Genomic DNA, 26036 nt, shown 5'->3' on the forward strand with positions numbered 1-26036 from the left:
ATGCTCTTTTTAAATGTTTTGTGATATTGCTGTTGAACCGAATTTTATGGTTTATGTGCGAAGAACATGATATTTAATAAATAAATATAACACATGGAATGTTAAAAACGAGCCCCCTCTGAGCGTAATATAAAATCTGAGAGCTTTCAAATTTTGTATTTTTTTTCTCTTGAAATGATATGTAGTCAGTGAAAGTTAAAGTTTGAAGCAGTATGAGACGTATGTCACGTTACAAAGCTATTTAGAAACTTAGGGACACAGTGACTGAATGTCAACTTTATCTTTATTTAGCTTGTAAATTCTTCCAGTCCTAGAAAGCATACAACATTAACTTTATAAAGAATTATCTTCTTATCTCGTGAAACAAAACAAAAGTCAGGAGAAACGTGTATATGACCCTTTTCGTTGAACATAAAGAAGTAACAATGACCCAACTTGGGTTTACACAAGCCAACACTTCTGGCTTACTTTAAATACATAATATTGAACTAAATCAAATGTAATAGCTTAGCCTAACGTCTCAAGAGATAATGTAACGCACAGAAAAGGCTCTGGTTTGTAGGAAAACGGCGAGACAAGACTAATGGCTAGAAGCGCTCAATGCCACAGATTCAAATCGCTAACAAGTCACGGTACAACGTGGCTTGAAGTAGGCAGAACACGGCACTATCCTCAATCAGAATAAACACTCGCTATCACATTTGCATTCTGGCATGAAATGTATGGGTGAAAAGAGTGTGACAGAAAAATATTTAAAATTAAATATTAGTTAAAAATAAATCCTCACAAGAATTTAAGAATATCGTATTTGAATTGTTTCTCAAACCTTACACAAACGAACTAGATTTTTAATTTGTTTTCTGTTTCGGTCTTTCAACCAACTAGCCGAACACACTCCTCAATTCTTTTCCAAACAAACGTTCTATAATCCCCATAATCTAATACTCAAATTAGTATATCCAATTTGATGTAAATTGTGTGCATTTTGTACTCTTTCAATATATTTCCAGAAAGGGAAATTTAAAATTTCCATACGGTATGGATTTAAAACTGCTCAAATATCCAATTATGAGTTTTCCACCTTTTTTAAAATTTGTTTCATAACATTTAGTATTTAAATCTATTATTTGAACAAAGAGAAAATACACTTAACAGAGCACTGTAGTTTCCCAAAACTGTTTTAAAATGTATAATAGTAGTCTTGTTGAAAACAATATGATACTTGATAAGTATCATCATTGATAAGTATCATTGATAATATCATGATTGATAAGTATCATTGATAAGTATTATTTGATAAGTATCATATTGTTTTATGCTATTGGAAGGCGATACTTTAGAAGAATAACTACTTTACTTCATTTTCTCTTAGTTAATTAGGCCAACCAGTGGCCGAGCGGTAAAATCGCTGACCACTTCGGTCCGAGGTTCGAATACCGCAAACGAGCTGGCTGCATGGGCGGTTTCGTGGTTTTCCCCATGTGTAGCGTGTATACGAGCCAGTTTCCCTTAGAAAGTCCTCCACGAAGGCATCCATCCCTTTAGGCAGATAGCCCTCAAGGCTTTTCGATATTCACATACACACACACAGTTAATTAGCTATAAATAATTTTAAAAATAGTTAAATCACGTATAATATTGTAAAAAGTATTTTAACATATACAACAAATTTCTGAATAATTATTTTCATTGTATTATAACAAAAATTTGAAACAGTGCATCAAATTTTTCCATAGTGTCTTTAGAGACTTGCTCCTGTATAAGAAAACGTTTGAGTTTGAAAAAAAATGAATTTTATTATTTTATTAAAGATAAATAAATATAACTCTTTAAAATTAAATTAAAAAATGTTTCTCGCATATTCAAAAATAAAATTTTTCTGTTTTCGCTGTCTGTTATAATATCAAGAAATAGAAGTTCATTTCGAATTATGGAAGAAAAAGCATCTTAAAGTGAAATGCAGGTATTATATGTACTTTTAAGCTTGTACGATGTAAAGGAAGTAACCGCGAAAAATTTCGGGTATCATTTTTCAACTAAAATATCGATTTCGACCGGTCTCAAAACCATTTAATCGATGTTTTTGAGTAACATCTGAACGTACAGACAGAATAAAGGTCTATTTATGCCAAAAAGGATTGTAAACTTAATTAAAAAAAGATTTTTTTCTTGACGTCTATACGTATGCATGTATCTTGCCAATCTTTATAAAAAGAAATTTTGTATTTGGAATTTCTATAACATGTAGTTGTTCATCTCTCTTTTTTTTTTTTTTTTTTTTTGCAATCGGCTGCACCAATCGTATGTCTCGGTGATTTTAGTTTGTTATTCTTTTGTATTGGTAAATTGTGCATTTTTTGCTTTGAAAGCGATTGAATTATGTTGTTTTTATGTTTCAGTTACTGTTTTTATGCCTTTAGGTAAATGCATGCAATAACTGTAAAATTATCAACATTTTAAAAGTTTATGTGGCGAGTTAAGTCTAACGAACCACCATTTGTTTAAATTTGAAATCCAATAGAATAGTGAATTCAGTCAGTTTCTGCGCTTTCCATATATTTTTGCCGAGTAGGATCAAAAGTAAAATTTCAGTTTTGTGTATCGAGAAATATACCTTTTTGGTCGCCGGCTTGTTTTTGCGTAGAAACCCTAATTTTAATTTTAAAAAAATTGTAACTCTTTTAAGTGTATTTGGTGTTTTACGTTTTTGTTTATTTTATAATTTTTAGTGAAGTTTTGTTTTTCATGTATTTTTACTTTGCCGCGAAAGGAGAACTGAATTAAGTTTCAGGAAATAAATATAAATGAAATGCAGCTAAAAATGTGTGTAACTTAATAGGCCATACAAGGAAGTCATGTGGTGTACACCTCAGATTTTGTCTGTTGGTTTTCAGATCGGGGTCTTGACGGAGCATGGAAAGAGAAAAGATGAGGATAAAATAGATAATGACAAACTTTCATCGACAAAATTTCATTGAGTATCATAATAAGTTTATGCTTTTTTTTCATGCTTTTTTTCTATTTTAATTTTTATGCTTGCGATTCAGAACATAGAAACATCTGAATTTTAAGAAGTTATATTCACAACTGTGACAAAGTTCAAAAACAATGTACGACTAATATGAAAAGCGATGATTTGATTTAATGTATTCCTGACAAACGTAATCAATGCTACATATTTACAATATGTTACCTTTTATCATGTGTAATAGTTTTCCGAGTTCATTGCTTTTACAACCATGCTAGTGACAAATTATAATTCGAGGGTCGACTGTACTTATTTAAAAATAGCTCTTATATTCAGGATAGTAGTTACACAAAAACTATTTTTTACAAGTTGCAAAAATGTTCTGTTTATATCTGATGTCGTCTTTAGCAGAATTAAGGGGTTTGGGAACAAAAAAATCTTCAAACAATTGTGATTTTGGATATTTACATTTTCAAATTTTCTACACTGTTATCTTTCTAAAAATACCATCCTTAAATCTCTATGAAAATTAGACATGTAAAAAATCTAGTTTTAATTTGTCATCGAATGCTTTGATTAATGAGGATTCTTACATAAAAACACGTTTTCCTCCAAACCTGATTTTTTATACTCGATGTACCTATTCTCAGGAACTACTGCTCACAAATATCTAAAATTTTTCTTGCTTATTTATTGGGTTTTCTAATATTTACTGAAATGAGCTTTTTGTGATAAACTAATAAAAAACTTTAAAAATTTTTTGTGTGAGAAAAGTGCTAAATTTTATTATGCCTAACAAAATATTGTGTAAATTACTCTAAAATTTAAAATGCTTCAAAAGCTCATTTCAGTATAATCAGATAGAAATACTTTAATTACACAAAAAATTTCAAGCGTGTATCTACAGCAGATTTTGAGAAACTCTACATCGAAAATGTCCACTTTAACATTGTCGGTATAGGGGTTGCTGATACCCCTTAAAATATGAGGCAGCGGAAAACCGTCGTCTAGGAATCTTTCTTAAACGTTGTCAGAACAATTTTGAAAATGTGTGATTCCAAGTAAAAATTCTCAGTAGTAACTAACTAAAAATATTTCAGAATTTGCCAAAATTTAAATAATAGTAATAGTAATAATAATAAATGTGTTTTAATGCAAAGTTTATTTAAAAAGTCTACATCATTTTAAAAATTGCTGTACTGAAATGCAGCGTATTATATTATTCAAACCTTTAATGAAATAAAACCTTAATTGCTCTGACACAAAGACATAGAATTAATTATAAAAGATATACTAAAATAAATTAAATTATTCAACACACCAACAAGATAAAAATTTGCATATTTAGTTTTTCTTAATGGCTGTTGGTAGAAAAAACATAAACAGCAAAATAATTAAAAACAACAGTATAGTAAGCAAGTGAAATCTCTTTTAGTTTATTCCAATTCGTTAAAGGAGAGTACTTTAAGTTATTAAACATTAATAATAAAACAAAAGGAAAAATCACTTATCAAGTCATCTTAGTTTAAAGGTCGATTTTAAAAGAGGCGAACATAATGTTGATGTTTCTACTATGACGGCGCCTCAGTATTAATTCTGAAAATTTAAATCAAAATAATGGACATTTTAATTCCATTATCTTTTTCCCTGTTTTCAAAACTAGGTCTATAAAAACACTTACTTAAATAGATCATCTACTTTTACACAAGGATGATATTTTGCATAAGAATATCCGCGACTTTAAATCTTATGAGAGATAAATCATATTAAAACCAAAAATAGTATTCTAAGTATAACATATATCAATAAATATTTCCATGGACTTTATTTAATCTTTCGAAAAAGGAAACCTTATTTTAAATTAGAAATGCAGCTGGCAAACGTCCATTATCTTGTATATAAGGCCTAACTATGAAATATTTGCACCAACCGACCGTTATGATTTTACAACCGATTTTCGGCCAAATTAAATATGTATAGAGAATTTAGTTTTTGAAATTCCAAGACATTTATTATTACTTTATTAGTACTACTTTATCAAAAGATATAGTCATCAATTAAAATTAGCAAAACTAAAATGACTTTTTCAATTCAAATTAATCGATTTTACTTTCAAAGCCATTTTGCTGGAAATCTATATTACATTCTTGTTATTTCCCAAACTGTTAAATTTATGGTGTAAAAATAATAAAAGTTTCGCAGATTTTTGTCTATTTGTTTTCTTATACATATTCTTCGAAATAGTTTTGACAATGAATATCTTTTATCAACAATGATTGATAAATATTTAGACATTTTATCCAGTTCCCAATGACAACAAATTCACAACATTTACAACTGATTTAGAATATTGTTTCTTTGAATGAAAGAATACTAATGAGATGACTTGCGAAATATCTAATTTTGATAATTTGATTTTTTCACTGATTTCTTGGAAATGTCTACGTTCATATAAACTATTTTCAGTTAGTAACTGTCAACTTGAAACTCACTTGTAACTATATTCTGTACACTATAAAAGCATCAATAGTAGGCCCAATATGCTTCAAATGTTTTACTTAGGAATTTCAACATTATTTTAACCAATTTTTATATGATTAAAGTATAAAAATTTAAAATAAAAGGCATCTAATCAACAAAAGCTATTTTATTTATAATAACTCACAAGTTGTACGTGAGTTTTATTAGGTGCAGATTCGTTATATGATAACAATGAGAATTTTCGTATCATATTCAACTACAATTATTAGTTAAACACAACCAACATTTAAATACCTTCTCCTAAACATGTTTTTCTAAAATATTCCTTTCATAATCCTTTACTGCCACTGTTTATGAACATTAAATGAATACTAATACGCTCAAAATATTTTAAGTATGTCCATTATTAATTTCATAATTACAAAAACTAACTCATCATGCTATGCAGAATGTAATTAAAATAACTTTTACATTCGAAAGTGGAATAGCCAAAATTGTCGACTTAACATTAAAATGACAGTATCTCAGTATCAACATTCTGTGAGTAACATTAACTCAGTATCGGGTTTATTTGGTATCTGGTGCATTTCTAATTTAAATAATATACAATAATTTTGAAATGTAGCAAATAGCTGCAATGAAAAAATATTAACCTTTTCATGTGAGCTGCAGAGACTACTTTTTATGTGTCATTAAGCCATTTAGTCAGCTATTCGATCAGCAAAGAATAGACAATTAACAGGATTTGTCATTTCTTTCTCGGCACTAAGTAGCACTTTTAAATATCCATAATAAGTTAAATTTCTTTGAACTTTATTTAATGTACGTACTGAGTGCGTGGGACATATATACATTCCAGCCTTCACGAAAAGGTTAAAGATCGCTGTTTGTTCAGCTTAAATGAGTAATAACAAGAACACAGAACGTATTACCACGAGATTTAAAGACAGACAGAAATTTCAGGAACAGACTGGAAGCTATTTAACACTGCGTCTGAAGTTTAGAAGAAAGACATGAGAAAGTTTAAACTAATCTTTTCATTAAATAAGAAATTTTGAACATAAATGTACGACCTTGCATTTAAACATCAGCCAACCTTTTTTCGCGATGTAACTTAAAGAAATAGTCAATTGAAATTTCAAATTAAAACTAGTCTGTTTGTCCAGCCCTACAAAAGGATTTTACGAGAGCGGGCTCAAAAGTTCTTACCGATGTAAAAATTTAATATCGATAACTATAATGCAAACCTGAATAATACAAGCTTAGCTGAGCTAGCTAACGTGGCCTCGGGAGGCAGAACATGCTCTGAATGAACACTTTGACTACTAACGGGGCATATACGGCCCACTGAAAGTTTAAAAATTACTGCTGGATTAAAAATTACTTAGAATCTCTTGAATGTTGGGGACCATCTTTCAATAGTTGAAAAATCAAGATTCCACTATGCTCGTTGTACACAAATGAATATAGAGAAAAGAACAAGTATGAGTTGCCTTATGTGTAATGTTGGGTTATGCTTTACCATACAATGTAAAATCTATTTCACGTAATAAAGTTTTCCGGAATAATAAGTGGGCTTATAGTAACTGAATCGCTGCATGTGGGACATCTGTATCCCACCATTAAATACCGCTGGGACACTGTGTTCCAGATTTTGGCTTGAAAACCGTTTGTCATAAAAATCCCAAATGCTAAATTTACCTTATTTATGATATTTTCCCTTGGATAGAAAACGGGAGTAATTTCTTTTTAAATTCGTAGTCAAAGGGTTAAACTCTCGAAACCTTGCTTTAAATACTATCTCATTCTATCTCATTTACATACAGAAATTACATTACAGAAAAAATAAGTGACATTAAAGATCCAAAGTATAAAATAATTGGTTAGTGAAAAATAATAATAATAAATCTACACATTTATATAATGAATACGTAATTCCGGAGAGGTGCCATGAAGGAATGAATTCAGTGTATCGAAAGTGTTAAATATATCTACAAGATCTGCATTTGCATATAAAGTATCTCACAAAAGTTAATATTTTATCCAAAAGCTAATAACTTTACGATAAAGGGCATTGTTTGATATGCTATAAACAAAACTCTTTTTCTGTCAAAAACAAATCTTAAATTATTAACAGACTTATTTATGCTTTCATCAAATTTATATAAAGATTTTTAGGTACTCTCGACAGTGAGATGTCAAATATAAAAAAAAATAAATAAAATTTAACTTCGATACTAATGTCGGCATTCGTTTCTTCTGTTGACACAGGATCAGAAGGTCTATAGGTGTTTTTGTGGATTTATTCTTGCTTAGATATAGCCACTTAACTCCTACCGAGTCAGAAATTCCAGTTCTAGCACTTGGAGGAAGACTGACATCAAATGTTTCTTTTTATCTTTGAACAACTTAATCAATACCCTATTTGACAATCTGAACAACGTATGGATTTTAAAGCCATTACTAATCTATTCAAATATCAGTGTTTTATTCCATTATGGTAGTCGTTCTCAAATATATTTGTTCAATGCCCCCCTTTCACCACTGCTAGAACATCTTTCTCCCCCCTTCCCTACCAAAACTCGAAGAATACGTATACATTTATTTACATTTAGATGCTTTTGTAGCTTGTTTTATAAATTCAACAAGAAAAAAGGCCTAAAAAAGTCTGAAAGGTTTCATATCTTAATGGCCACCCAAAAGAGATTGTTAAGGTATTTTACCCTCTCGCTTAGCTCGATATACAAATCCGCTGTTACACTCACTCCTACCAAACCATTTTTCTCTTCTTAGCTTTATTATTAAGTATCATTTTCTTCGCACTTACGCCATATAAGAATATGTATACATTTATTACATTACATTCAACAGAAAATAGAAATATTTTTTTTTTGTCTTTTTATTATTAATGTTTTGTCTATTTACTTTATTTGTTAAATAGCACAATCTTGGCGCTTACACCGCATAAAATTCGTTACAACAGCAAAATCACAAAATATTTAAAAAAACAGTATGTCTTTAATTTCGGATAGACAATCTCGAGAGCTGAAGATAAAAAATGGTTTATTCCATACAGTGATACCACTGCTCGCTTTGAAATCGCTGAAATTGTTAATAAAAAATTAGTTTAAAGTTTTACAAAATATGAAATAAATAATAAAACGAATTCCAAATTCGTTCTTCCAGGTGCCTATGGTCGAGTGGAGGACTACTTTATTCAGCATTCGATGGCTCTATGTACCTTCTTTTTTCACTATGCGAGAAACTTGCATACATTCTTGCAGATTCTTCATTATTTAATTATTCATTAATCTCATCATTTAATTTCTTTAAATATAATACAGGGTGATAATATTTGGTGGCAACAATCTGAAAAGTGATACGTCCTTTATAGTAATTCAACGCAGAATGCCTTTCGAGACTAAACATCTCATTCGGGACTAATGTCCCTTTAAAAATGTTGAAAATAACAAACTTGAAAAACGTGTTTTTTATATTAACTAAAGCTAATATAAGCTAAACTAAAACTATACTTAACAGTTAAACAAAAGACTGACCGCCTTGTCCCCCCTGAAATTATGAAATCCCGCCTTGGTTGAGAACCATTAAATTATGGAAAAGCACATGCCAGCTATCTGCCCGAGCTTTAGCTAATTCTAATCAATATCAGAGAAACTGCTTGCGAGATTTCGTACTTCTTTTCTCTTGCTACCAAATTAAGCTAAAGGCTTTAGGAATAACAGATTTGTATGTCATTCTACTAGATTCAAATAATGCGTCTTCGTTTAATCCTCGTGACCAAACGATTACAGCGCTGATATTACTAATATATTCCTTCTAGTATTTGCATTAATATATATTAATTCAAATAATACGCGTACGAATACTTTAAACTTGCACATATTTTAATAAAATGATCCTTTATTATATGTTATTTCCAAAATGTAAAATATGAAATTTTATTACGCAAGTATTTTAATAAAACTGTGCAATAAGTTGCAAATATTGATGTTAGCGGATGTTGAATTCTGAAACTTATGATAGTTTACGTATTTGTTGTGTTTATGTGAAACAAGGGCACGTAAAATTCCTTCGGTTGGAAAGTTTATTCGAGAGGTTGTCCCATATGCTACTATGAATATAGATACCCTCTCCTGATATTTTCAGTGCACGAGATGCAGAGATACCATCCTCTGAGGTGTTTCTGGCCAAACTGAAACACAATCTGGCAGAAGTAAAATGATTACCATTATCCTAGGTCTACTACCTTCCCACGTATGATACTGCATGGGCTGCTGGTATGCAATAACAGCAACAACATCATGCGCTGTTGTGACTTAGATCACTTGCCTGACAATAACATCAGCACAAGCTCAAGAAATTCATCGTGGCAAGGAGAACAAGATTGCGCCTTTCATTGACAAGAGCCTTGGAGCACCATACTAGTGAATCATGACTTCGCTCAGTTACTCCCCAATTTTGATAGAGAACACCCCTGGGGTGGAGATGGGTCGGAAGGTCCCATCCCTCTTCCTTACCAGCAATTTCTCGAGAGGAGAGAGGATTTTCGGCTTGCCATTTATTTAGATTGACCCCTGCCACAAAGATACTACACATTCATAAATATCCATGCCTTCTCCGGGATTCGAACCCTGGCCCTTCGGTATCGCAGTAGGCTCTCCCAACCACTATACCATCTGGGCCGCGCAATATAACCATGATTACTCAAAAATCGGATGTCTGTAACTCTGATATGGATTCATTTTAGCCAAGCAAAATTAAACTTGTTATCTAAACTTAGTTTAATAAACATGTAAAACTAACGTGTTTCAAAATACTATTTCGCCGATTTAAATATAACTATCCCTATTCCTGAGTGAAATTCGGATGAAAATTAATCAGTCACAATGGATCAAAGTAAGTAAAACATATTATATTTTTCGTATTTAATTTTCAGTCCTTAATTACATTTAAATGTCAGTGTTACAGTCAATATATCCAATGTTTCCATTCCCTGAAAAATAAAGTAATGTACTTATAATGTAAATAAATAAACGTGTAATGTTAATAAAACTCAAAAACAAAAAGTGTAAGTCCGTCTAAGGATGAAACACGGTTATTCTTAATTTATTTCTTTGTTATTTAAGTCTATGTTTCATAAAGCTCCAAGTATTAACAGTTAAAGTAGCCTGTCATTAACGACGAAAGTTTCTTGCATATCCTAATGTTAAAAGTTTAATCTTAATTATCAACTCTAAAATGTTCAAACTCTAAAATGTTTTATGCGATATAATCAGGGCAATAAATTTTTTACCAAAAAAAAGCAGACTTCAGGCTCAGTAGTGAAACCTAATTAACAATTTTACAACCTTGGCTGATGTGTGCATTAACAGTTTTTCAGCCCTGACTGATGTGTTTGTATTAACAATTATACAGCCCTCGTTCTTGTGTTCATTTACACTTTTACAGCCTGGTTGTTGTGTGCATTTAAATTTTTACAGCCCTCGCTGTTTTGTGCATTAACAATTTTTCATCCCTGGCTGTTGTGTGCATTAACACGTTTTCAACCCTGGATGATGTGTGCATTAACAACTTTACAACCCTGGCTGATGTCTGCATTTAAATTTTTACAACCCTGCTGTTGTGTGCATTTAAAGTTTTACAGCCATCCAACCAACCGGGATAGTGGTTAGTGATTCTGATTACCGTACCGAACTACCCGTGTTCGAATGCCGAAGAAGGCATGCATGTTTGTAAATGTAGAGCGTCTGCGCGGCATAGGGGCACTCATAATACGCAGCGAGCCGAAAGTCCTCTCGAGAAGTTAATGGCAGGGAGAAAAGGGGTGGGAGACTCTTGATCCCGTCCCCCCTGGAGTGCTTTCCTTCAAAATTGGGGTTAGAAAGAAGTGAAGTCTTACTGTTACCTATATGATTACCTATATCTTGACTCTCTGACAAGGTGGATTTCGTGAGCTTGCTCTAATTTCAGACAAGCGAAATTAATCATAACAACAACAACAATTTTACGAAACATTTTGTCGCCGAAGGACGTACACCAACATTTAAAAACTAGAACGTGTATTTGAAACGAAACAGCACCAAAACTATAAATATATAATAATATAATAATTATAACTAATAAATAAACGTTATATTATAAATCTTTTATTGAAACATGTTTACAAACAGATAAAATTTTTTAAATGTATTCATTGTATTAGATCAAGACTGTCAACTGAAAAGTGTTTTTTATTGAGAGCAGTATGTTTCTAAATTTAAAGGAAGGGGGATCACTCAGTAATTGGATTGTTTATTGACACTGACAGATAACAGACGGCGATTTTATAAAACTCCGGAAAAATATATTGATTCGCATCTCAGAAATACAGTAATGCTGAGTGTGCTTTGAATGCGATGACTTTGCAGTGTTTGCATAAATTACACTGAAAAATAGCATGAAAATTTTCTAGGTGTAAGATATGATATAACAAATGGAACAAAACGTAAAAATCAATTAAAACAATTCTTAATTTCGTTATTTGTTTCGATAATTTCGAAAATATTTAATATTCATTTTATTTGCGAAAATCGCCTAAATTTCGAGAAATTTGTGTTACTTAACGATAAATTTACTACAAATTTACTAGTAATTAAATTAATTTACTATTAATGAATGTATAATTGTGAATAATAAATTCAGTAATTATATAATTTCTAGGTGTAAGATATGATTTAAGAAACGTAATAAAAAGTAAAAATTAACTAAAAGAAATCCGAATTTCGTAATTTTTTTCTATAATTTCGAAATAATATAATATTCTCGTGATTTGGCGAAATCGCCTGAATTTCGCGAAATTCGCGTTATTTAACGATAAATTTACTAGCAACAAAATAAATTTACTATTAATAAACTTATAATTGTAAATAATAAATAATAATTATCTAATTCCCTAGGTGCAAGGTAGGATCTAACGAACGTAACGAAAAGTAAACATTAATTAAACAAGTAATATAAAAAAAATTAAGTTAATTCCTACTTGGTTTAACAAAGAAAAATTTTAAATAAAAAAAACATTAATTAAAAATTTTAATATTTAAAATATTTTTAATATATTTTATAAATTTTTTTAAATGTTTGATATGTGAATAAGCTGTATAAATATCAAGTGTCATCCAGTACAAGTTTAAAAAAATGTACTTGAATTTGAGTACATGAATAAAGAGCATTATACTAACGATTGAAAATTAATTAATTAAATAAAACAATTTTTAAAGTCAATTCCTACTTAGGTCAACAAAGAAAAATTTAAAAAATACAAAAAGATTTTTAATTAAAAATTTTTAATGTGTGAAATAAACTATATCAACACCAATTGTCATCCACTACAAGTTTAAAAAAATGTATTTGAACTTGAGTAGATAAATAAAAAGTATTTTGTTAACGATTGAAAATTTAGAAAAAGTATAGAGAGAGTGTGAGTTAACCTCCTCAGACCCGAGACAAAAATAAAAGCTTGATATTTTGTAAGAGGTATTTAAATAGTTGTTTCGATCACTTTGATGTAGAAAAGTGCAATAAAAATTTTTTTTTAGTTAATGAAAGCTAGGGGGGGATGTATCACATGTGATACATCAGGAACTAGGCACTACAATCAGAATTTTCTTAAGTATTAAGCAAGATTGAAGTAATTAATTTAATCTTAGTCTTTAATCACACAATACATACAATTCATAAATTCAACACGAAAATTAAGTTTTATTGGAGTTGTAGGTACATATTATTATTATTTATATTCGTGAAATGCCTTGAAACAATTTCTACTAGTTGTAAAGCATAGAAAAACCTTGCAGTCTGTACATTGTACAATTTTTAAGGCCGAGCAGTTCTCATTCCTGCACCTTCTTCGATGAGTTTTATCCCCAGCCATTTCAGGCATGTGCCTAGCTTCATTGTTACGAGCTGCTTGATGTGGAATGCAAGTTGTAACTCTGCGTTTTGGAGGGGGTTCATCATTTTCATCTTCGGCTAGCGAAGGAGTGGGAGATGGCTTCTTCAGTAAGCCGTGGATGAGTGTATATGCAATACTGAGTCTAAACGCAAAATAGTCCAGAATGTTCTTCTTCGGTTCCTCTAATTCTGTCATAGTATTTCTCTTGAAAATCAAATGAAACTGGATTGAACTTATCTGTATGAATTCCCCATTAATTTGGAGCAGAAAAGTCAAAAGTTACATCCTGATCTTCATCAACATCATTCACCTCACATCCATTATCGCTTTGATAATCATCTTCATCTGACAGTGAACTCAAATCAGAATCATCGCGATTCATCAGCTCTAAAATTTCATCTAGTGTCAAATATTTCACTGAAAAAAAATACTTATTAAATAAAAAATTATCAGGAAAAAATGGGTAAAATGGAATGCAAACACCTCAACTAAAGATTTGAATTCAAGAAATACTTCTATCAATCTTCAAATCCCCCCAAAATATAACTAAAAATTAAAACAAAATTGACTTATAAAGTGTGTTCACAAGTGATTGGGTCCCATTGTATCACAAGTGATACAAACAAATTTCACAAGTCATTATGCTTTAATATATCAGTAAAAATTTCTTTTTTTGCTGTTAACTAGTAAAACGTACATATACAAAGAGAAAGCATATTTTAAAAATAGTTTAATATTTGTATATAAATAAGAAAAAAATACTTACTTCGACGACGTGCAGACATTTTGTTTTGATTCAGAGATGCTACTAGAAATCGCTATCATGGACAAGTACTGCCATCTGTTAACTAAACAAGGAAAATATATGAGGTATTTCACTTTGTATCTTATGTGATACAACCGGTCCCAAATTTGTTTTTGCAGCTCATCCTTCACAAAAAATTATGAAACTTTTGTATCACATGTGATACAAGGGAATCGAGGAGGTTAATAGCAGGAATTGAAAAAAGTCCGAATTTCGTAATTATTTTCGATAATTTTATTTAATAATCGCTTTATTTGGGAAGATCGCCTAAATTTCGCGAAACTGGTCACAGAAATTAACATTACTTAACATTAAACTTAACGTATTTCGGATATTTGTTATTTTATTATTCATGACGTATTATAAAAAAAATCATGTATCTGAGAAATTCAAATTTTAAACGATAATGCTATATTTCATGGTAATTTTTATAGCTAAAAGCAATTATTCACGCAACCATTTAAACCTCTAACAATTATCTCAAACAAATTATGAACAAAGGAAAAGTTTTGTTCCCGCACGTTTAAGAAAATGTAAGAAATGCTTTCCTCACCAAGCATGCTCTGCTGTTGCTTCATTTTTAATAACAACATCCCACCCTCGGATAGTTTTCCTTCCATTTTTATCATTCCACGCATTGTCCAAACTGAATTATTCCGAGAGAAAAGCGCGCTTTGAGCATCACTTGGCACGGAGCCAAGAAACACATGCGGTGATAACGACTAAAAGCCCGAGCACGATAGCTCATTTGGGTTGTGAATATTAACGATATTTGGTGCACCTATCTAGCGGTGGTTAAGCAACAAAAGAGATCCGGAATGGCAGTTGTTGCGCAATTTTTTTGAGTTTTCTAGAGAAGGGAGAAATGCAGTACATTAGTGGGCTGGTCGATACGCTAGGCGATGATAAGCGTTCTTGATTTCAAATTAATTAAACATTTTTACACAGGGTGTTTGTTCACACATTTTTGTAACGACTTTGATTTTCTCCACGAATTTAAATATCGAATTTAAAATACAAACGTGACTGGTATCGAATTGGAATAATGTTTCATTATCGTCTGCAGCATTAATATGTTCTTCTCTTTAAACGTCTTTCTTTAATATGTCACTGAAAAATAAAGAATGGATCGATGACTATATTTTTGCACTCTCCGAAGAGAAATACTGTTATTCAATTATAAACAAAAGATGTGAAAAGCTTTGTTTTAATATTTCTACACGTAAAATAAGTTGCATAATTAATATGAAAGAAAAGAAACATCAAAGTTTACATCTGACTGGGAAGAAGGCAAAACATCGTGTTCAACAAAGGTATATACAGCTCTTATTAAATATAAAATTGCATCTTCTGTTTTAAAAGAAAATCCAGCCCATCCCTCCAAACAGCTACTGCAAAATCTTTAAATATCTTTGTAGGTAATGCGAGCAAAATTATAAAATCTGATTTAAAACCAATAGAAACAATAAAACATGATGTTCACCTAACGCCGAAACATGATTCTCGGCGTAAGACTATTTATAGATTACCGTATAAAATTATTTGGCATATGAAAAATGAAAACATAGAGTGACAATTAACAAGGCTTCCATATACTTATTTGACTGCAATTGAAAACGATCGATTTACTACCGAAAAAGAGGAGAAAAAGACTTAATATTCTGGTTCAGAGAAAACAAGGAAAGTTTTTATAAATGTTTTATAGTTATTACTAGATTCGCTTATAATGGAAAACTCTGTGTAACAACTCTAACAACTGTTCGCTAATTCGCTAAGTGCTAAATTTCTTATTCGCACTGATTCTCTTTCATCCTTATATTCTCTTAGGAATATTTTCTCATGTAATAAATTAATTGTCACTTTCCATGCCCTTCTTAAAGATCTTAATAATAAAGGTGTTGATGTTATCTTTTCTCATGCACATGGCCACACGGGCAATCTAGGAAATGAAAGGGCTGATTGGTTGACAAAACAAGCTACACATCTTCAAGTAATTACTCCAAGTCATTTTACAAGAACAAAAATAGGGATGATACAATACTCAAGTGGAATGAACTATACAGGAATTCTACTACTGCCTCTTTGACTAAACTATATTTTCATTCCATTCCTCACAGACTGAATAATAAACACTTTTTCTGCAATTTTAAAGTTACTCAATTTCTAACTAGACATAGTAAATTCAATTCATATCTGAAGAGATTTGGATTATCTAGTACAGACTTGTGTTCATGCAGTTTCGGGGAGGTGAAAAATGTCCAACATTTGTTGTTCTATTGTTCAAAACTCAAGGAAGGACGAAAGGAACTCATTTCTAGGTTAAACTCTGCGAATATTACATTTCCTCCCCCTCTTCACGTATTTGTCCAACATAAAATGGCTTCTCTTTCTTCTGTAAATTTATCTCTTAGTATCATCTGTCAATTTGTAAGTTATTTTATTTTGTGTTGTGTTGTTGTATTTGTTTGTTTTTTTACTTATCACTGTAAGCCTTGTGTAATACTATGTGGTGCACAAAGATTTAAAATTTTCAATAAAAAAAAAAAATGAGAAGTTCCAATTTACAAAACTGACAATTTGGAGAAAAAACGTCTACAGTAGATTTCCATCAACTCTTAACAAAACATAGAGACTTCTGCACTTATTTAATAAAAAAAAGAGTTAATTGTTCAAGACGTGGTAGTGCTTTTATTGCACCGGATTATTTGCGCACAAGTCTTATAATATTTAATTTCATCAATTGTCATTACAGTTTATTTTTTAAACACAAAAAATTACTGAATAATTTATTAAATTTAGATATTTATAAATAATGTTTTTAGGTATTCATTTTATTACATATATTTAATAAAATGTTTGCTTGAATTCGCTGCATATTTCTTCTGTTACATGTGAAGTAGGATTTAAAGTGAATGTAAAATAATAGTAAATAAATATTCTTATGTTTAGAAATGTGTTTATTTCCTCTAAGCAAAACATTGTGCTTATCTTAGTAAAAATGCCTGCGTCCATAAGACAATATAACTGACTGTCTTTATTCCTAGAACGGAAATTTTCACAGTTAATCAAACACAACACACTGTAACATATATATGTGTATTTGTATACGTCCGTATATATATATATATATATATTAAGTCAAAACGGATTAAAGGATAAAAATCAATCTTTTTCCCCAAGGGAAAAACATAGAAATTATTCTGAAAATTCAAATGAAAAATCTTCATCAGAGTTGAAAGAAAAAAATTAAATTTAGATTTAAATGGAAATATTAAATTGATTAAAAATAGAGTACATGTATTTGAAAAGTTGAGCAACTAAACATCTCATCTAAATAAGGAAAACATAAAAGGTTTTTTTTTTTTTTTTTTTTAGACAGAAATTGAATTTAAGTAAACAACACAAACAGTGCTCTTCACCTTCTTCCATCCCTAAAAGATTTCATTTAGTTTATTAAAATACAATTACTTCAATGAAAGTTACGAAATTTAAATATGAAAATTTCTGAATATTTTCTCTGGAAGTACATGTTAAGTCAATGAAAGTGTAAAAGTGTGAATATTAAGTCATTATTGCCTTGTAAAACAAAATTGAATATCTTGAATAAACTTAAAGCAACTTAAAGCATTTAGATTAGATTTAATTTCCTTTGTGAAATATAATTTCGTACTCCATACTCATATATTCCCTTTTACGAATTCTTATTTGTTTTAACATAATTCTGCCACTAAAACATTATTTTCTATCTTTGTGAAAGTAGATTATCAAGAGCGTATTCTTCAAAAAATCTGTTTCACGTTTAATTCAGCGGGATTTAAAACTCATAAAGAATGGAAAACACAGATTGAAACATTTTATAAAACTCAAACCGAAGGCGAAATTCATGTTTCGTAAACTCTAGAATCGAAACAGAATCTACAATTTTTCATGTGTAGACATCCGAATACAAATTAAAGGCATTATTTTTAACACTGTTAGCCCAAAGCGGTAATTTGCCTAGACGGGCTTTTATTCTCGAAGCGGCATTTTGCTTCGAATCATTATAAGCGACTGTATCAATTTTTAAATTGTTGCTACCAAATATTAGAGACCTGTATTATATTTAAAGAAATTAAATAATGAAGAATAAATGAATGCATTCTTCTCAGATTGTTATAAAATAATAGTACCTAGAGCCATCCAATTTTGAATAACTTAATCTTTTAACCAAATATATACATCTGGAAGCCCAAATTTGGAATTTGAAATTCGGTTTGTTATTTATTTCATATTCTGTAAAGCATTTATGAGTTTTTGATTAAGGAACTTCCCGATTTCAAAGCCAACAATGGCAACACTGTACGAAAATAAAACATTTTTATCTCCAACGCGCGAGACTGTGCACCGGAAATTCTAAAGATATGTTCTTTTAAATATTTTGTGATATTGCTGTTAAATTGAAATTCGAGGTTTAAGTGTGAAGAACATGATACTTAATAAATAAAATATGACACACAAAACGTTAAAAAAAAGGTCCCTTTGGGCATAATATTATAAGGTATTTCTCCCGCTTTCCTACCGTCCTTCGTTGTGTAACGGTAGCATGCTGGGCCGGTATTCCAGAGGTCCGTGGTTCGATGCCCGGCGAAGGCGTTGTTAATTTTTCATCTTTCCGGCCTCCAAAAAAATCCTAATGTCTCTACAGTGGCGCCCGAACTAAAAGGGTGTTGGATGATGATTCTCCTCACCCAGATTTGACGACTAGTTTCCCTGGCACCCTAGTCGCCCTTTAAAAAGGGGAGTATATAAGGTATTTCTTCCGCTTTTCTATCGTCCTTCGTTGTGTAACTGTAGCACGCTGGGCCGGTATTCCAGAGGTCCGTGGTTCGATTCCCGGCGAAGGCGTTGTAAATTTTTCATCTTTCCGGCCTCCAAAAATATCCTAATGTCTCTACAGTGCGCCCGAACTAAAAGGGTGTTGGATGATGATTCTCCTCACCCAGATTTCACGACTAGTTTTCCTGAAACCCTAGTCGCCCTTTAAAAAAGGGAGTATATAAGGTATTTCTTCCGCTTTCCTACCGTCCTTCGTTGTGTAACGGTAGCATGCTGGGCCGGTATTCCAGAGGTCCGTGGTTCGATGCCCGGCGAAGGCGTTGTTAATTTTTCATCTTTCCGGCCTCCAAAAAAATCCTAATGTCTCTACAGTGGCGCCCGAACTAAAAGGGTGTTGGATGATGATTCTCCTCACCCAGATTTGACGACTAGTTTTCCTGAAACCGTAGTCGCCCTTTAAAAAGGGGAGTATATAAGGTATTTCTTCCGCTTTCCTACCGTCCTTCGTTGTGTAACGGTAGCATGCTGGGCCGGTATTCCAGAGGTCCGTGATTCGATGCCCGGCGAAGGCGTTGTTAATTTTTCATCTTTCCGGCCTCCAAAAAAAATCCTAATGTCTCTACAGTGGCGCCCGAACTAAAAGGGTGTTGGATGATGATTCTCCTCACCAAGATTTGACGACTAGTTTTCCTGAAACCCTAGTCGCCCTTTAAAAAGGGGAGTATATAAGGTATTTCTTCCGCTTTCCTACCGTCCTTCGTTGTGTAACGGTAGCATGCTGGGCCGGTATTCCAGAGGTCCGTGGTTCGATGCCCGGCGAAGGCGTTGTTAATTTTTCATCTTTCCGGCCTCCAAAAAAATCCTAATGTCTCTACAGTGGCGCCCGAACTAAAAGGGTGTTGGATGATGATTCTCCTCACCCAGATTTGACGACTAGTTTCCCTGGCACACTAGTCGCCCTTTAAAAAGGGGAGTATAAAAGGTATTTCTTCCGCTTTCCTATCGTCCTTCGTTGTGTAACTGTAGCACGCTGGGCCGGTGTTCCAGAGGTCCGTGGTTCGATTCCCGGCGAAGGCGTTGTAAATTTTTCATCTTTCCGGCCTCCAAAAATATCCTAATGTCTCTACAGTGCGCCCGAACTAAAAGGGTGTTGGATGATGATTCTCCTCACCCAGATTTCACGACTAGTTTTCCTGAAACCCTAGTCGCCCTTTAAAAAAGGGAGTATATAAGGTATTTCTTCCGCTTTCCTACCGTCCTTCGTTGTGTAACGGTAGCATGCTGGGCCGGTATTCCAGAGGTCCGTGGTTCGATGCCCGGCGAAGGCGTTGTTAATTTTTCATCTTTCCGGCCTCCAAAAAAATCCTAATGTCTCTACAGTGGCGCTCGAACTAAAAGGGTGTTGGATGATGATTCTCCTCACCCAGATTTGACGACTAGTTTTCCTGAAACCCTAGTCGCCCTTTAAAAAGGGGAGTATATAAGGTATTTCTTCCGCTTTCCTACCGTCCTTCGTTGTGTAACGGTAGCATGCTGGGCCGGTATTCCAGAGGTTCGTGATTCGATGCCCGGCGAAGGCGTTGTTAATTTTTCATCTTTCCGGCCTCCAAAAAAAATCCTAATCTCTCTACAGTGGCGCCCGAACTAAAAGGGTGTTGGATGATGATTCTCCTCACCAAGATTTGACGACTAGTTTTCCTGAAACCCTAGTCGCCCTTTAAAAAGGGGAGTATATAAGGTATTTCTTCCGCTTTCCTACCGTCCTTCGTTGTGTAACGGTAGCATGCTGGGCCGGTATTCCAGAGGTCCGTGGTTCGATGGCCGGCGAAGGCGTTGTTAATTTTTCATCTTTCCGGCCTCCAAAAAAATCCTAATGTCTCTACAGTGCCGCCCGAATTAAAAGGGTGTTGGATGATGATCCTCCTCACCCAGATTTGACGACTAGTTTCCCTGGCACCCTAGTCGCCCTTTAAAAAGGGGAGTATATAAGGTATTTCTTCCGCTTTCCTATCGTCCTTCGTTGTGTAACTGTAGCACGCTGGGCCGGTATTCCAGAGGTCCGTGGTTCGATTCCCGGCGAAGGCGTTGTAAATTTTTCATCTTTCCGGCCTCCAAAAAAATCCTAATGTCTCTACAGTGCGCCCGAACTAAAAGGGTGTTGGATGATGATTCTCCTCACCCAGATTTGACGACTAGTTTCCCTTATAAGGTATTTCTTCCGCTTTCCTACCGTCCTTCGTTGTGTAACGGTAGCACGCTGGGCCGGTATTCCAGAGGTCCGTGGTTCGATTCCCGGCGAAGGCGTTGTTAATTTTTCATCTTTCCGGCCTCCAAAAAATCCTAATGTCTCTACAATATAAAATCTAAAACCTCTCAGATTTTTTTTCTTATTTTTGTAAATTTGAAAATTAAAAAAATATGAATAACAAAAATGAAAACGGAAGCTAAAATAACTAATTATTAAATGCAAAAGAGAAGGAAAACGGAAGTTTTCACGTAAGAAAAAGAACAGAGAGCTATTAAAGAATGGAAAACAAAAATACCAACCATATCAAAGGGAAAAAATAATGCCCAAAAGAGAGCTATTTAACTGTAATTAGAATAAGGAAAACCAGTGGTAAATGAATATGATAGTATATATTAAGATAACTCGGCTCTCTACGGAAATTCTCGAAAGTAAGTATTTCAAATGAGAGATTAAGTAAAAACATACCACTCTAAATTAGGAACATGGGCAAGCAGACGCAGTAAAACATAATCCCCTCCCCCCCTCTATAACTTCAGTCTGCAGCGATATCTGCCATGAGACCTCTGTCAGTCCAATAACATTTAGACTTGGTAAAGTTGTCAGAATTAAAATTCATAAAATCGAGTGCAGTGCGAGTTGTCAAATGAAGGAAGTCCATAGTCCATACCAAAACAAAGAGTTAAATATAATAAAACTGGAAAGAAAATGTAAGTAAGTCCATGAGGTAATTGAGTAACGTAAACGATGTAAAAATATTACTACTTTGCATTGTTTCTGCAATTCGTGCATCAAAATTTTACCATTCGTTACGCATATATTAGTACATACAATAAACCTTTCATATATTTTTGCATATTGCTTTGCATTTGCATACACCTTATAAATAATAAAAAGATATAGTTAAGAATTGCTTTAACGACTGGAAATCCTAGCGAAATGCTTAAAGAAATGTTTGTAAAGCACTTTTAAGACAAAAAGCTCAGTGTATTATACGCATGATCCTTCTCTTTATATCTTTTTCTTCAGTTATCAAATGTTGAAATATTAATGGGTTTCATTCTTTTTTCTAAATTTTTATATTATAATATCAATGTTTTTTGGTAAATCTTAAATATTCAACAATGTAGTTGTTGATCATTAAGAATAAAGAAGGATTTCTTGAAATATAAATTAAAACGCAGATAGGATTCGTTAACAGTATCATATGATCTTACAATACTCTTTCTATATACATTTTAAAGGTATCTGAAGGTTTTGTTTCCTTAATAGGTATTAATAGGTATCAGGTCTTAATAGGTATCAGCTTTAGTAAAGGCCTGTTTTCATCATATCTAAGTTGCTATTATAAACTCTTTATTCACAGCTTGTTAAGATTATACTTATATCTGTTTATATCTTGTAAAAGTTACACAAGCCTAAAGCAATGGCAATATTGATGTTTCTATTAAAGTAAAACAGTGTATAAAAGAAACATAAATCACAGTACATATAAATTATACCAGTATTACAATATCATATAAACTTTCAATACTCTTTTCTTTTATACCTTTTAAAGGTAACTGAATGTTTTGTTTCCTTAATAGATATCAATAGGTATCAAGTCTTAATAGGTATGAGTTTTTAGTACAGGTCTGTTTTCATCATATCTGAGTTGCTATTATAAACTCTTTATAAGACTATACTTATATATGTTTATATCTTATAACAGTTACACAAGCATAAAGCAAGGGCAACATTGAAGTTTCTATTAAAGTAAAAAGTGTATAAAAGAAACCTAAACTTCAGTAAATATAAATTATCATTTAGGAAAATGCTCGACATTCCTTGGTGTAAAACTAGAGACTAGAAATGATAGTTTAAAGTAAATGTATGCACTAAAATAATATCCATAATAACTACTAAAAAATAATGCGGCATTCAAAAACATCCTAAACTGGCCCACCGAAAGCAAATATTATTTTTAATCGCTTCTTCTTTTATTCATGCTATAAATAACGAAACCTTTATTTGTGAATTTGGTTTTTATTCTAGAAAGATTTTACACATTCCATTTACATCTATTTATCTCTTACTGACTCTATAAACAAATATTTAATTATTTAGCTTTTGATTTTATTGACTTATTATGCATGCACAAACAACATGAATAAATATATTCCTTAAGATTAGTTATTTTCTTTAAACTACACATACTTCGATGTTGCCCAAACAATTTTTGTATTTTTAATTCACTATTTATAGCCTCAGACCCATATTTTATTCGGCTACAAACACCTTATTTATCTTTGACTTGTTTCTTAGTTACAGTTCTTAGGATATAAAATCTGAAAGTTTATAACAGGTCACACTGACCTCCGTGAATTTAAAATAACTTCTAGGTATACTCGTTCTGAATACCTGAATCATTATTAACCGAAACAAATCGAAGTCTGTGACGAAAATATGGATTTTTCTCTTAAATATTATTAAACTGTATATGAAATTATCAAACTAGTAGATTTCAAATTATTATTGATTGAGTATAATTAAAATTAATATGAAACAACTAATATTACTATGAATATTTATGGAAGAAAGGCGTACCTATTAAATGCATACTTTTTATATATATTGGCAAAATATCTCTTAATTAAATTCAAAATTAAATTAAATTCAATCTGAAGAGCTTCTCAGAATTATGTGGCAAGACTTATTAGATGAGTTAAGGGAAGACTAAACTTCTTAACTTTGACTTACCTTTGCCGACTGATCTTCGTAATTCCTTGTCGTTCCAAGAACAGGTATTTTTGTATATCCTCCTATAAGGGACACGTAAAAAGACAGGGGCGGACCCACAAAAGAGACGAGGGCGGCCGGTGGGGGCTGCTGTTTCAAAACATCACACAGTTCGATAAGGAGGGCTTGAGGATCCCGAGGGGAGTGAAAAGGGGTCGCCAGCAAGGTCACATCCTTCTCCACCAGCCCGCTGTCTGCGTCGCTGACCGCTTTTCGGAGGGCCCTTGCAAGGGCTCTCGAGTCCCCCTCACTCTCTGGGGGAAAGACGGCCATGAGATGGAAGGGTAATGCCCCAACCGGTTCGGGGGCGCACAAAAAAATTATCCAAATGAAGTTTCGAAGCAAAATGAAAAAGGGCATTGCGTTTATGGGTAAAACTTTGTCAGGGGTTATAACAGGGGGGCGAATGCCGGGGCGACCGGCCGCCCCCCTTGGAGAGCAGCAAAGGGATCATCAGCACCCTATTATGTGAGGAATGTCCTCTCCATAGTCTTCTACAGCTCGCATCATTTCCCGCCCTCCTCTCGTCAGTTTCTTCCGAAGAGTGAGCGAGGTAGCTAACAAGGCCGGATTTCGGACACAGGAAGAAGTAGCACCAGCGCCATCCTGCGGTGAATCCTAAGTTATCACTTGAAAACTTCAGGTTACGTAGAAAGTTCTAGCCAAATAACATCCAAAACAAGTTGTCACAATAAAGACTTTAGAAATGTTTTGCAAGTGTAAAAATGTCTTGGATAAAAAAATGCTTAAATTCAATTCGATTTAATAGCTACAGGATCGGAAGTCTTCTCAACGACAAAATGAAACTAAAATACATGCTTTACCTGTATTTACATAAACCTTTATTCATAATGTTATTTCCCTCTTGACATGCTTGAAATTTACGTGAATTACACAATCAGTAAATTTGCGAAGAATATGCAACCACATTTTTTTACTCATGATTTAGTGAAATATTCCGTCATAAGTAACACAGTACAGTATAGCAATGATTTACTTGTCGAATACGTTTACAGTTGGAGCGTTATGAATTACTTTGGATCTTTTTTATTCCAGTGCATTATATTCAAAAGAGAATTTAATGATTGGGGAGGGAATCATTTTTTATGTATTTCTCTGTATTTTTCTGTATACCGTGCCCACAAACGTCCTTTGTTTTCTCAACTGTTCGTCGTAAACTTAAACTTCTAATTACACACATGTTTTAAATGACGCAAAGACTGATGTTTTCGTATTAAAATGAAAAACAGTTAACGTTATATTAAATACAATTGTAATATTTGACACGTTCCTCCGGTACCTATATGTATACATAAAAAAACTTTCCACTCGTTATAAAAAATAAAACACAAAAGTTTGACTATCGTAAGATAAAAACTGACCAAAAGATTATTTAATTTCAAAATATGACGTCATATTCAGTTCGTATTCAGAAGGAATAAACAATTAATTAGAATAATTCGAAGCTGATTTTTTTTCCTTTTAAATGTCATTCAAAGGATTTTTTTGTGATTCTTAATCTTCTTAAAGTGTAAATGTATTATATTCGGTATGCCGAAAGACTTTTCACACAAGTAATTTATAACTTTTAACGTCTAAGAATACATTTTCAACATTCGTATGAAATTTTATTACTTTACAATCATAACCCAGTAATTGTAAAAATTCCATTAAAGAAGAAATATTTTTCAATTTTAATTAATTCAAATACTATTACCAGTTGGCCACTCGCTAATACTGATGTCTGCCTGAATTTTCTAAAACACGAATTCTATAAACATCTGAGAATAAATCTCCATTTCGAAAAACAAAATATTAGTATTATTTACATTAATCTGCATAGAGATGGTGGCAACGCAATATCTTACAATCAGAAACCTATTTTTAGATGGCATTTTCATTTTTAGTTACCTATAGAGGAAAGCATTTCTCTCCTCAATTTATGTACGGCATCTGCTTATTATTCCTTATTGTAATATTATATATATATATA

The 26036-nt window shown here is 32.3% G+C and overlaps 1 protein-coding gene across 1 annotated transcript in view; it reads right to left on the reverse strand.

The window, feature by feature from the left end:
* LOC118191555 (glutamate receptor ionotropic, NMDA 3A-like) overlaps positions 1-24568 on the reverse strand; it is a 391320-nt gene extending 366752 nt beyond the window's left edge. The window contains exon 1 of the mRNA XM_085817752.1: positions 24005-24568. Within this exon, the coding sequence (XP_085673878.1) occupies positions 24005-24403 (399 nt within the window). The 5' untranslated portion in view covers positions 24404-24568. The remainder of the gene's footprint in view (positions 1-24004) is intronic.
* Positions 24569-26036: the final 1468 nt, after the last annotated feature.

Source organism: Stegodyphus dumicola, chromosome 5, assembly GCF_044657685.1.
Source record: "Stegodyphus dumicola isolate Sdum_Otavi_A_Nest chromosome 5, ASM4465768v1".
NCBI lineage: Eukaryota > Metazoa > Arthropoda > Arachnida > Araneae > Eresidae > Stegodyphus > Stegodyphus dumicola.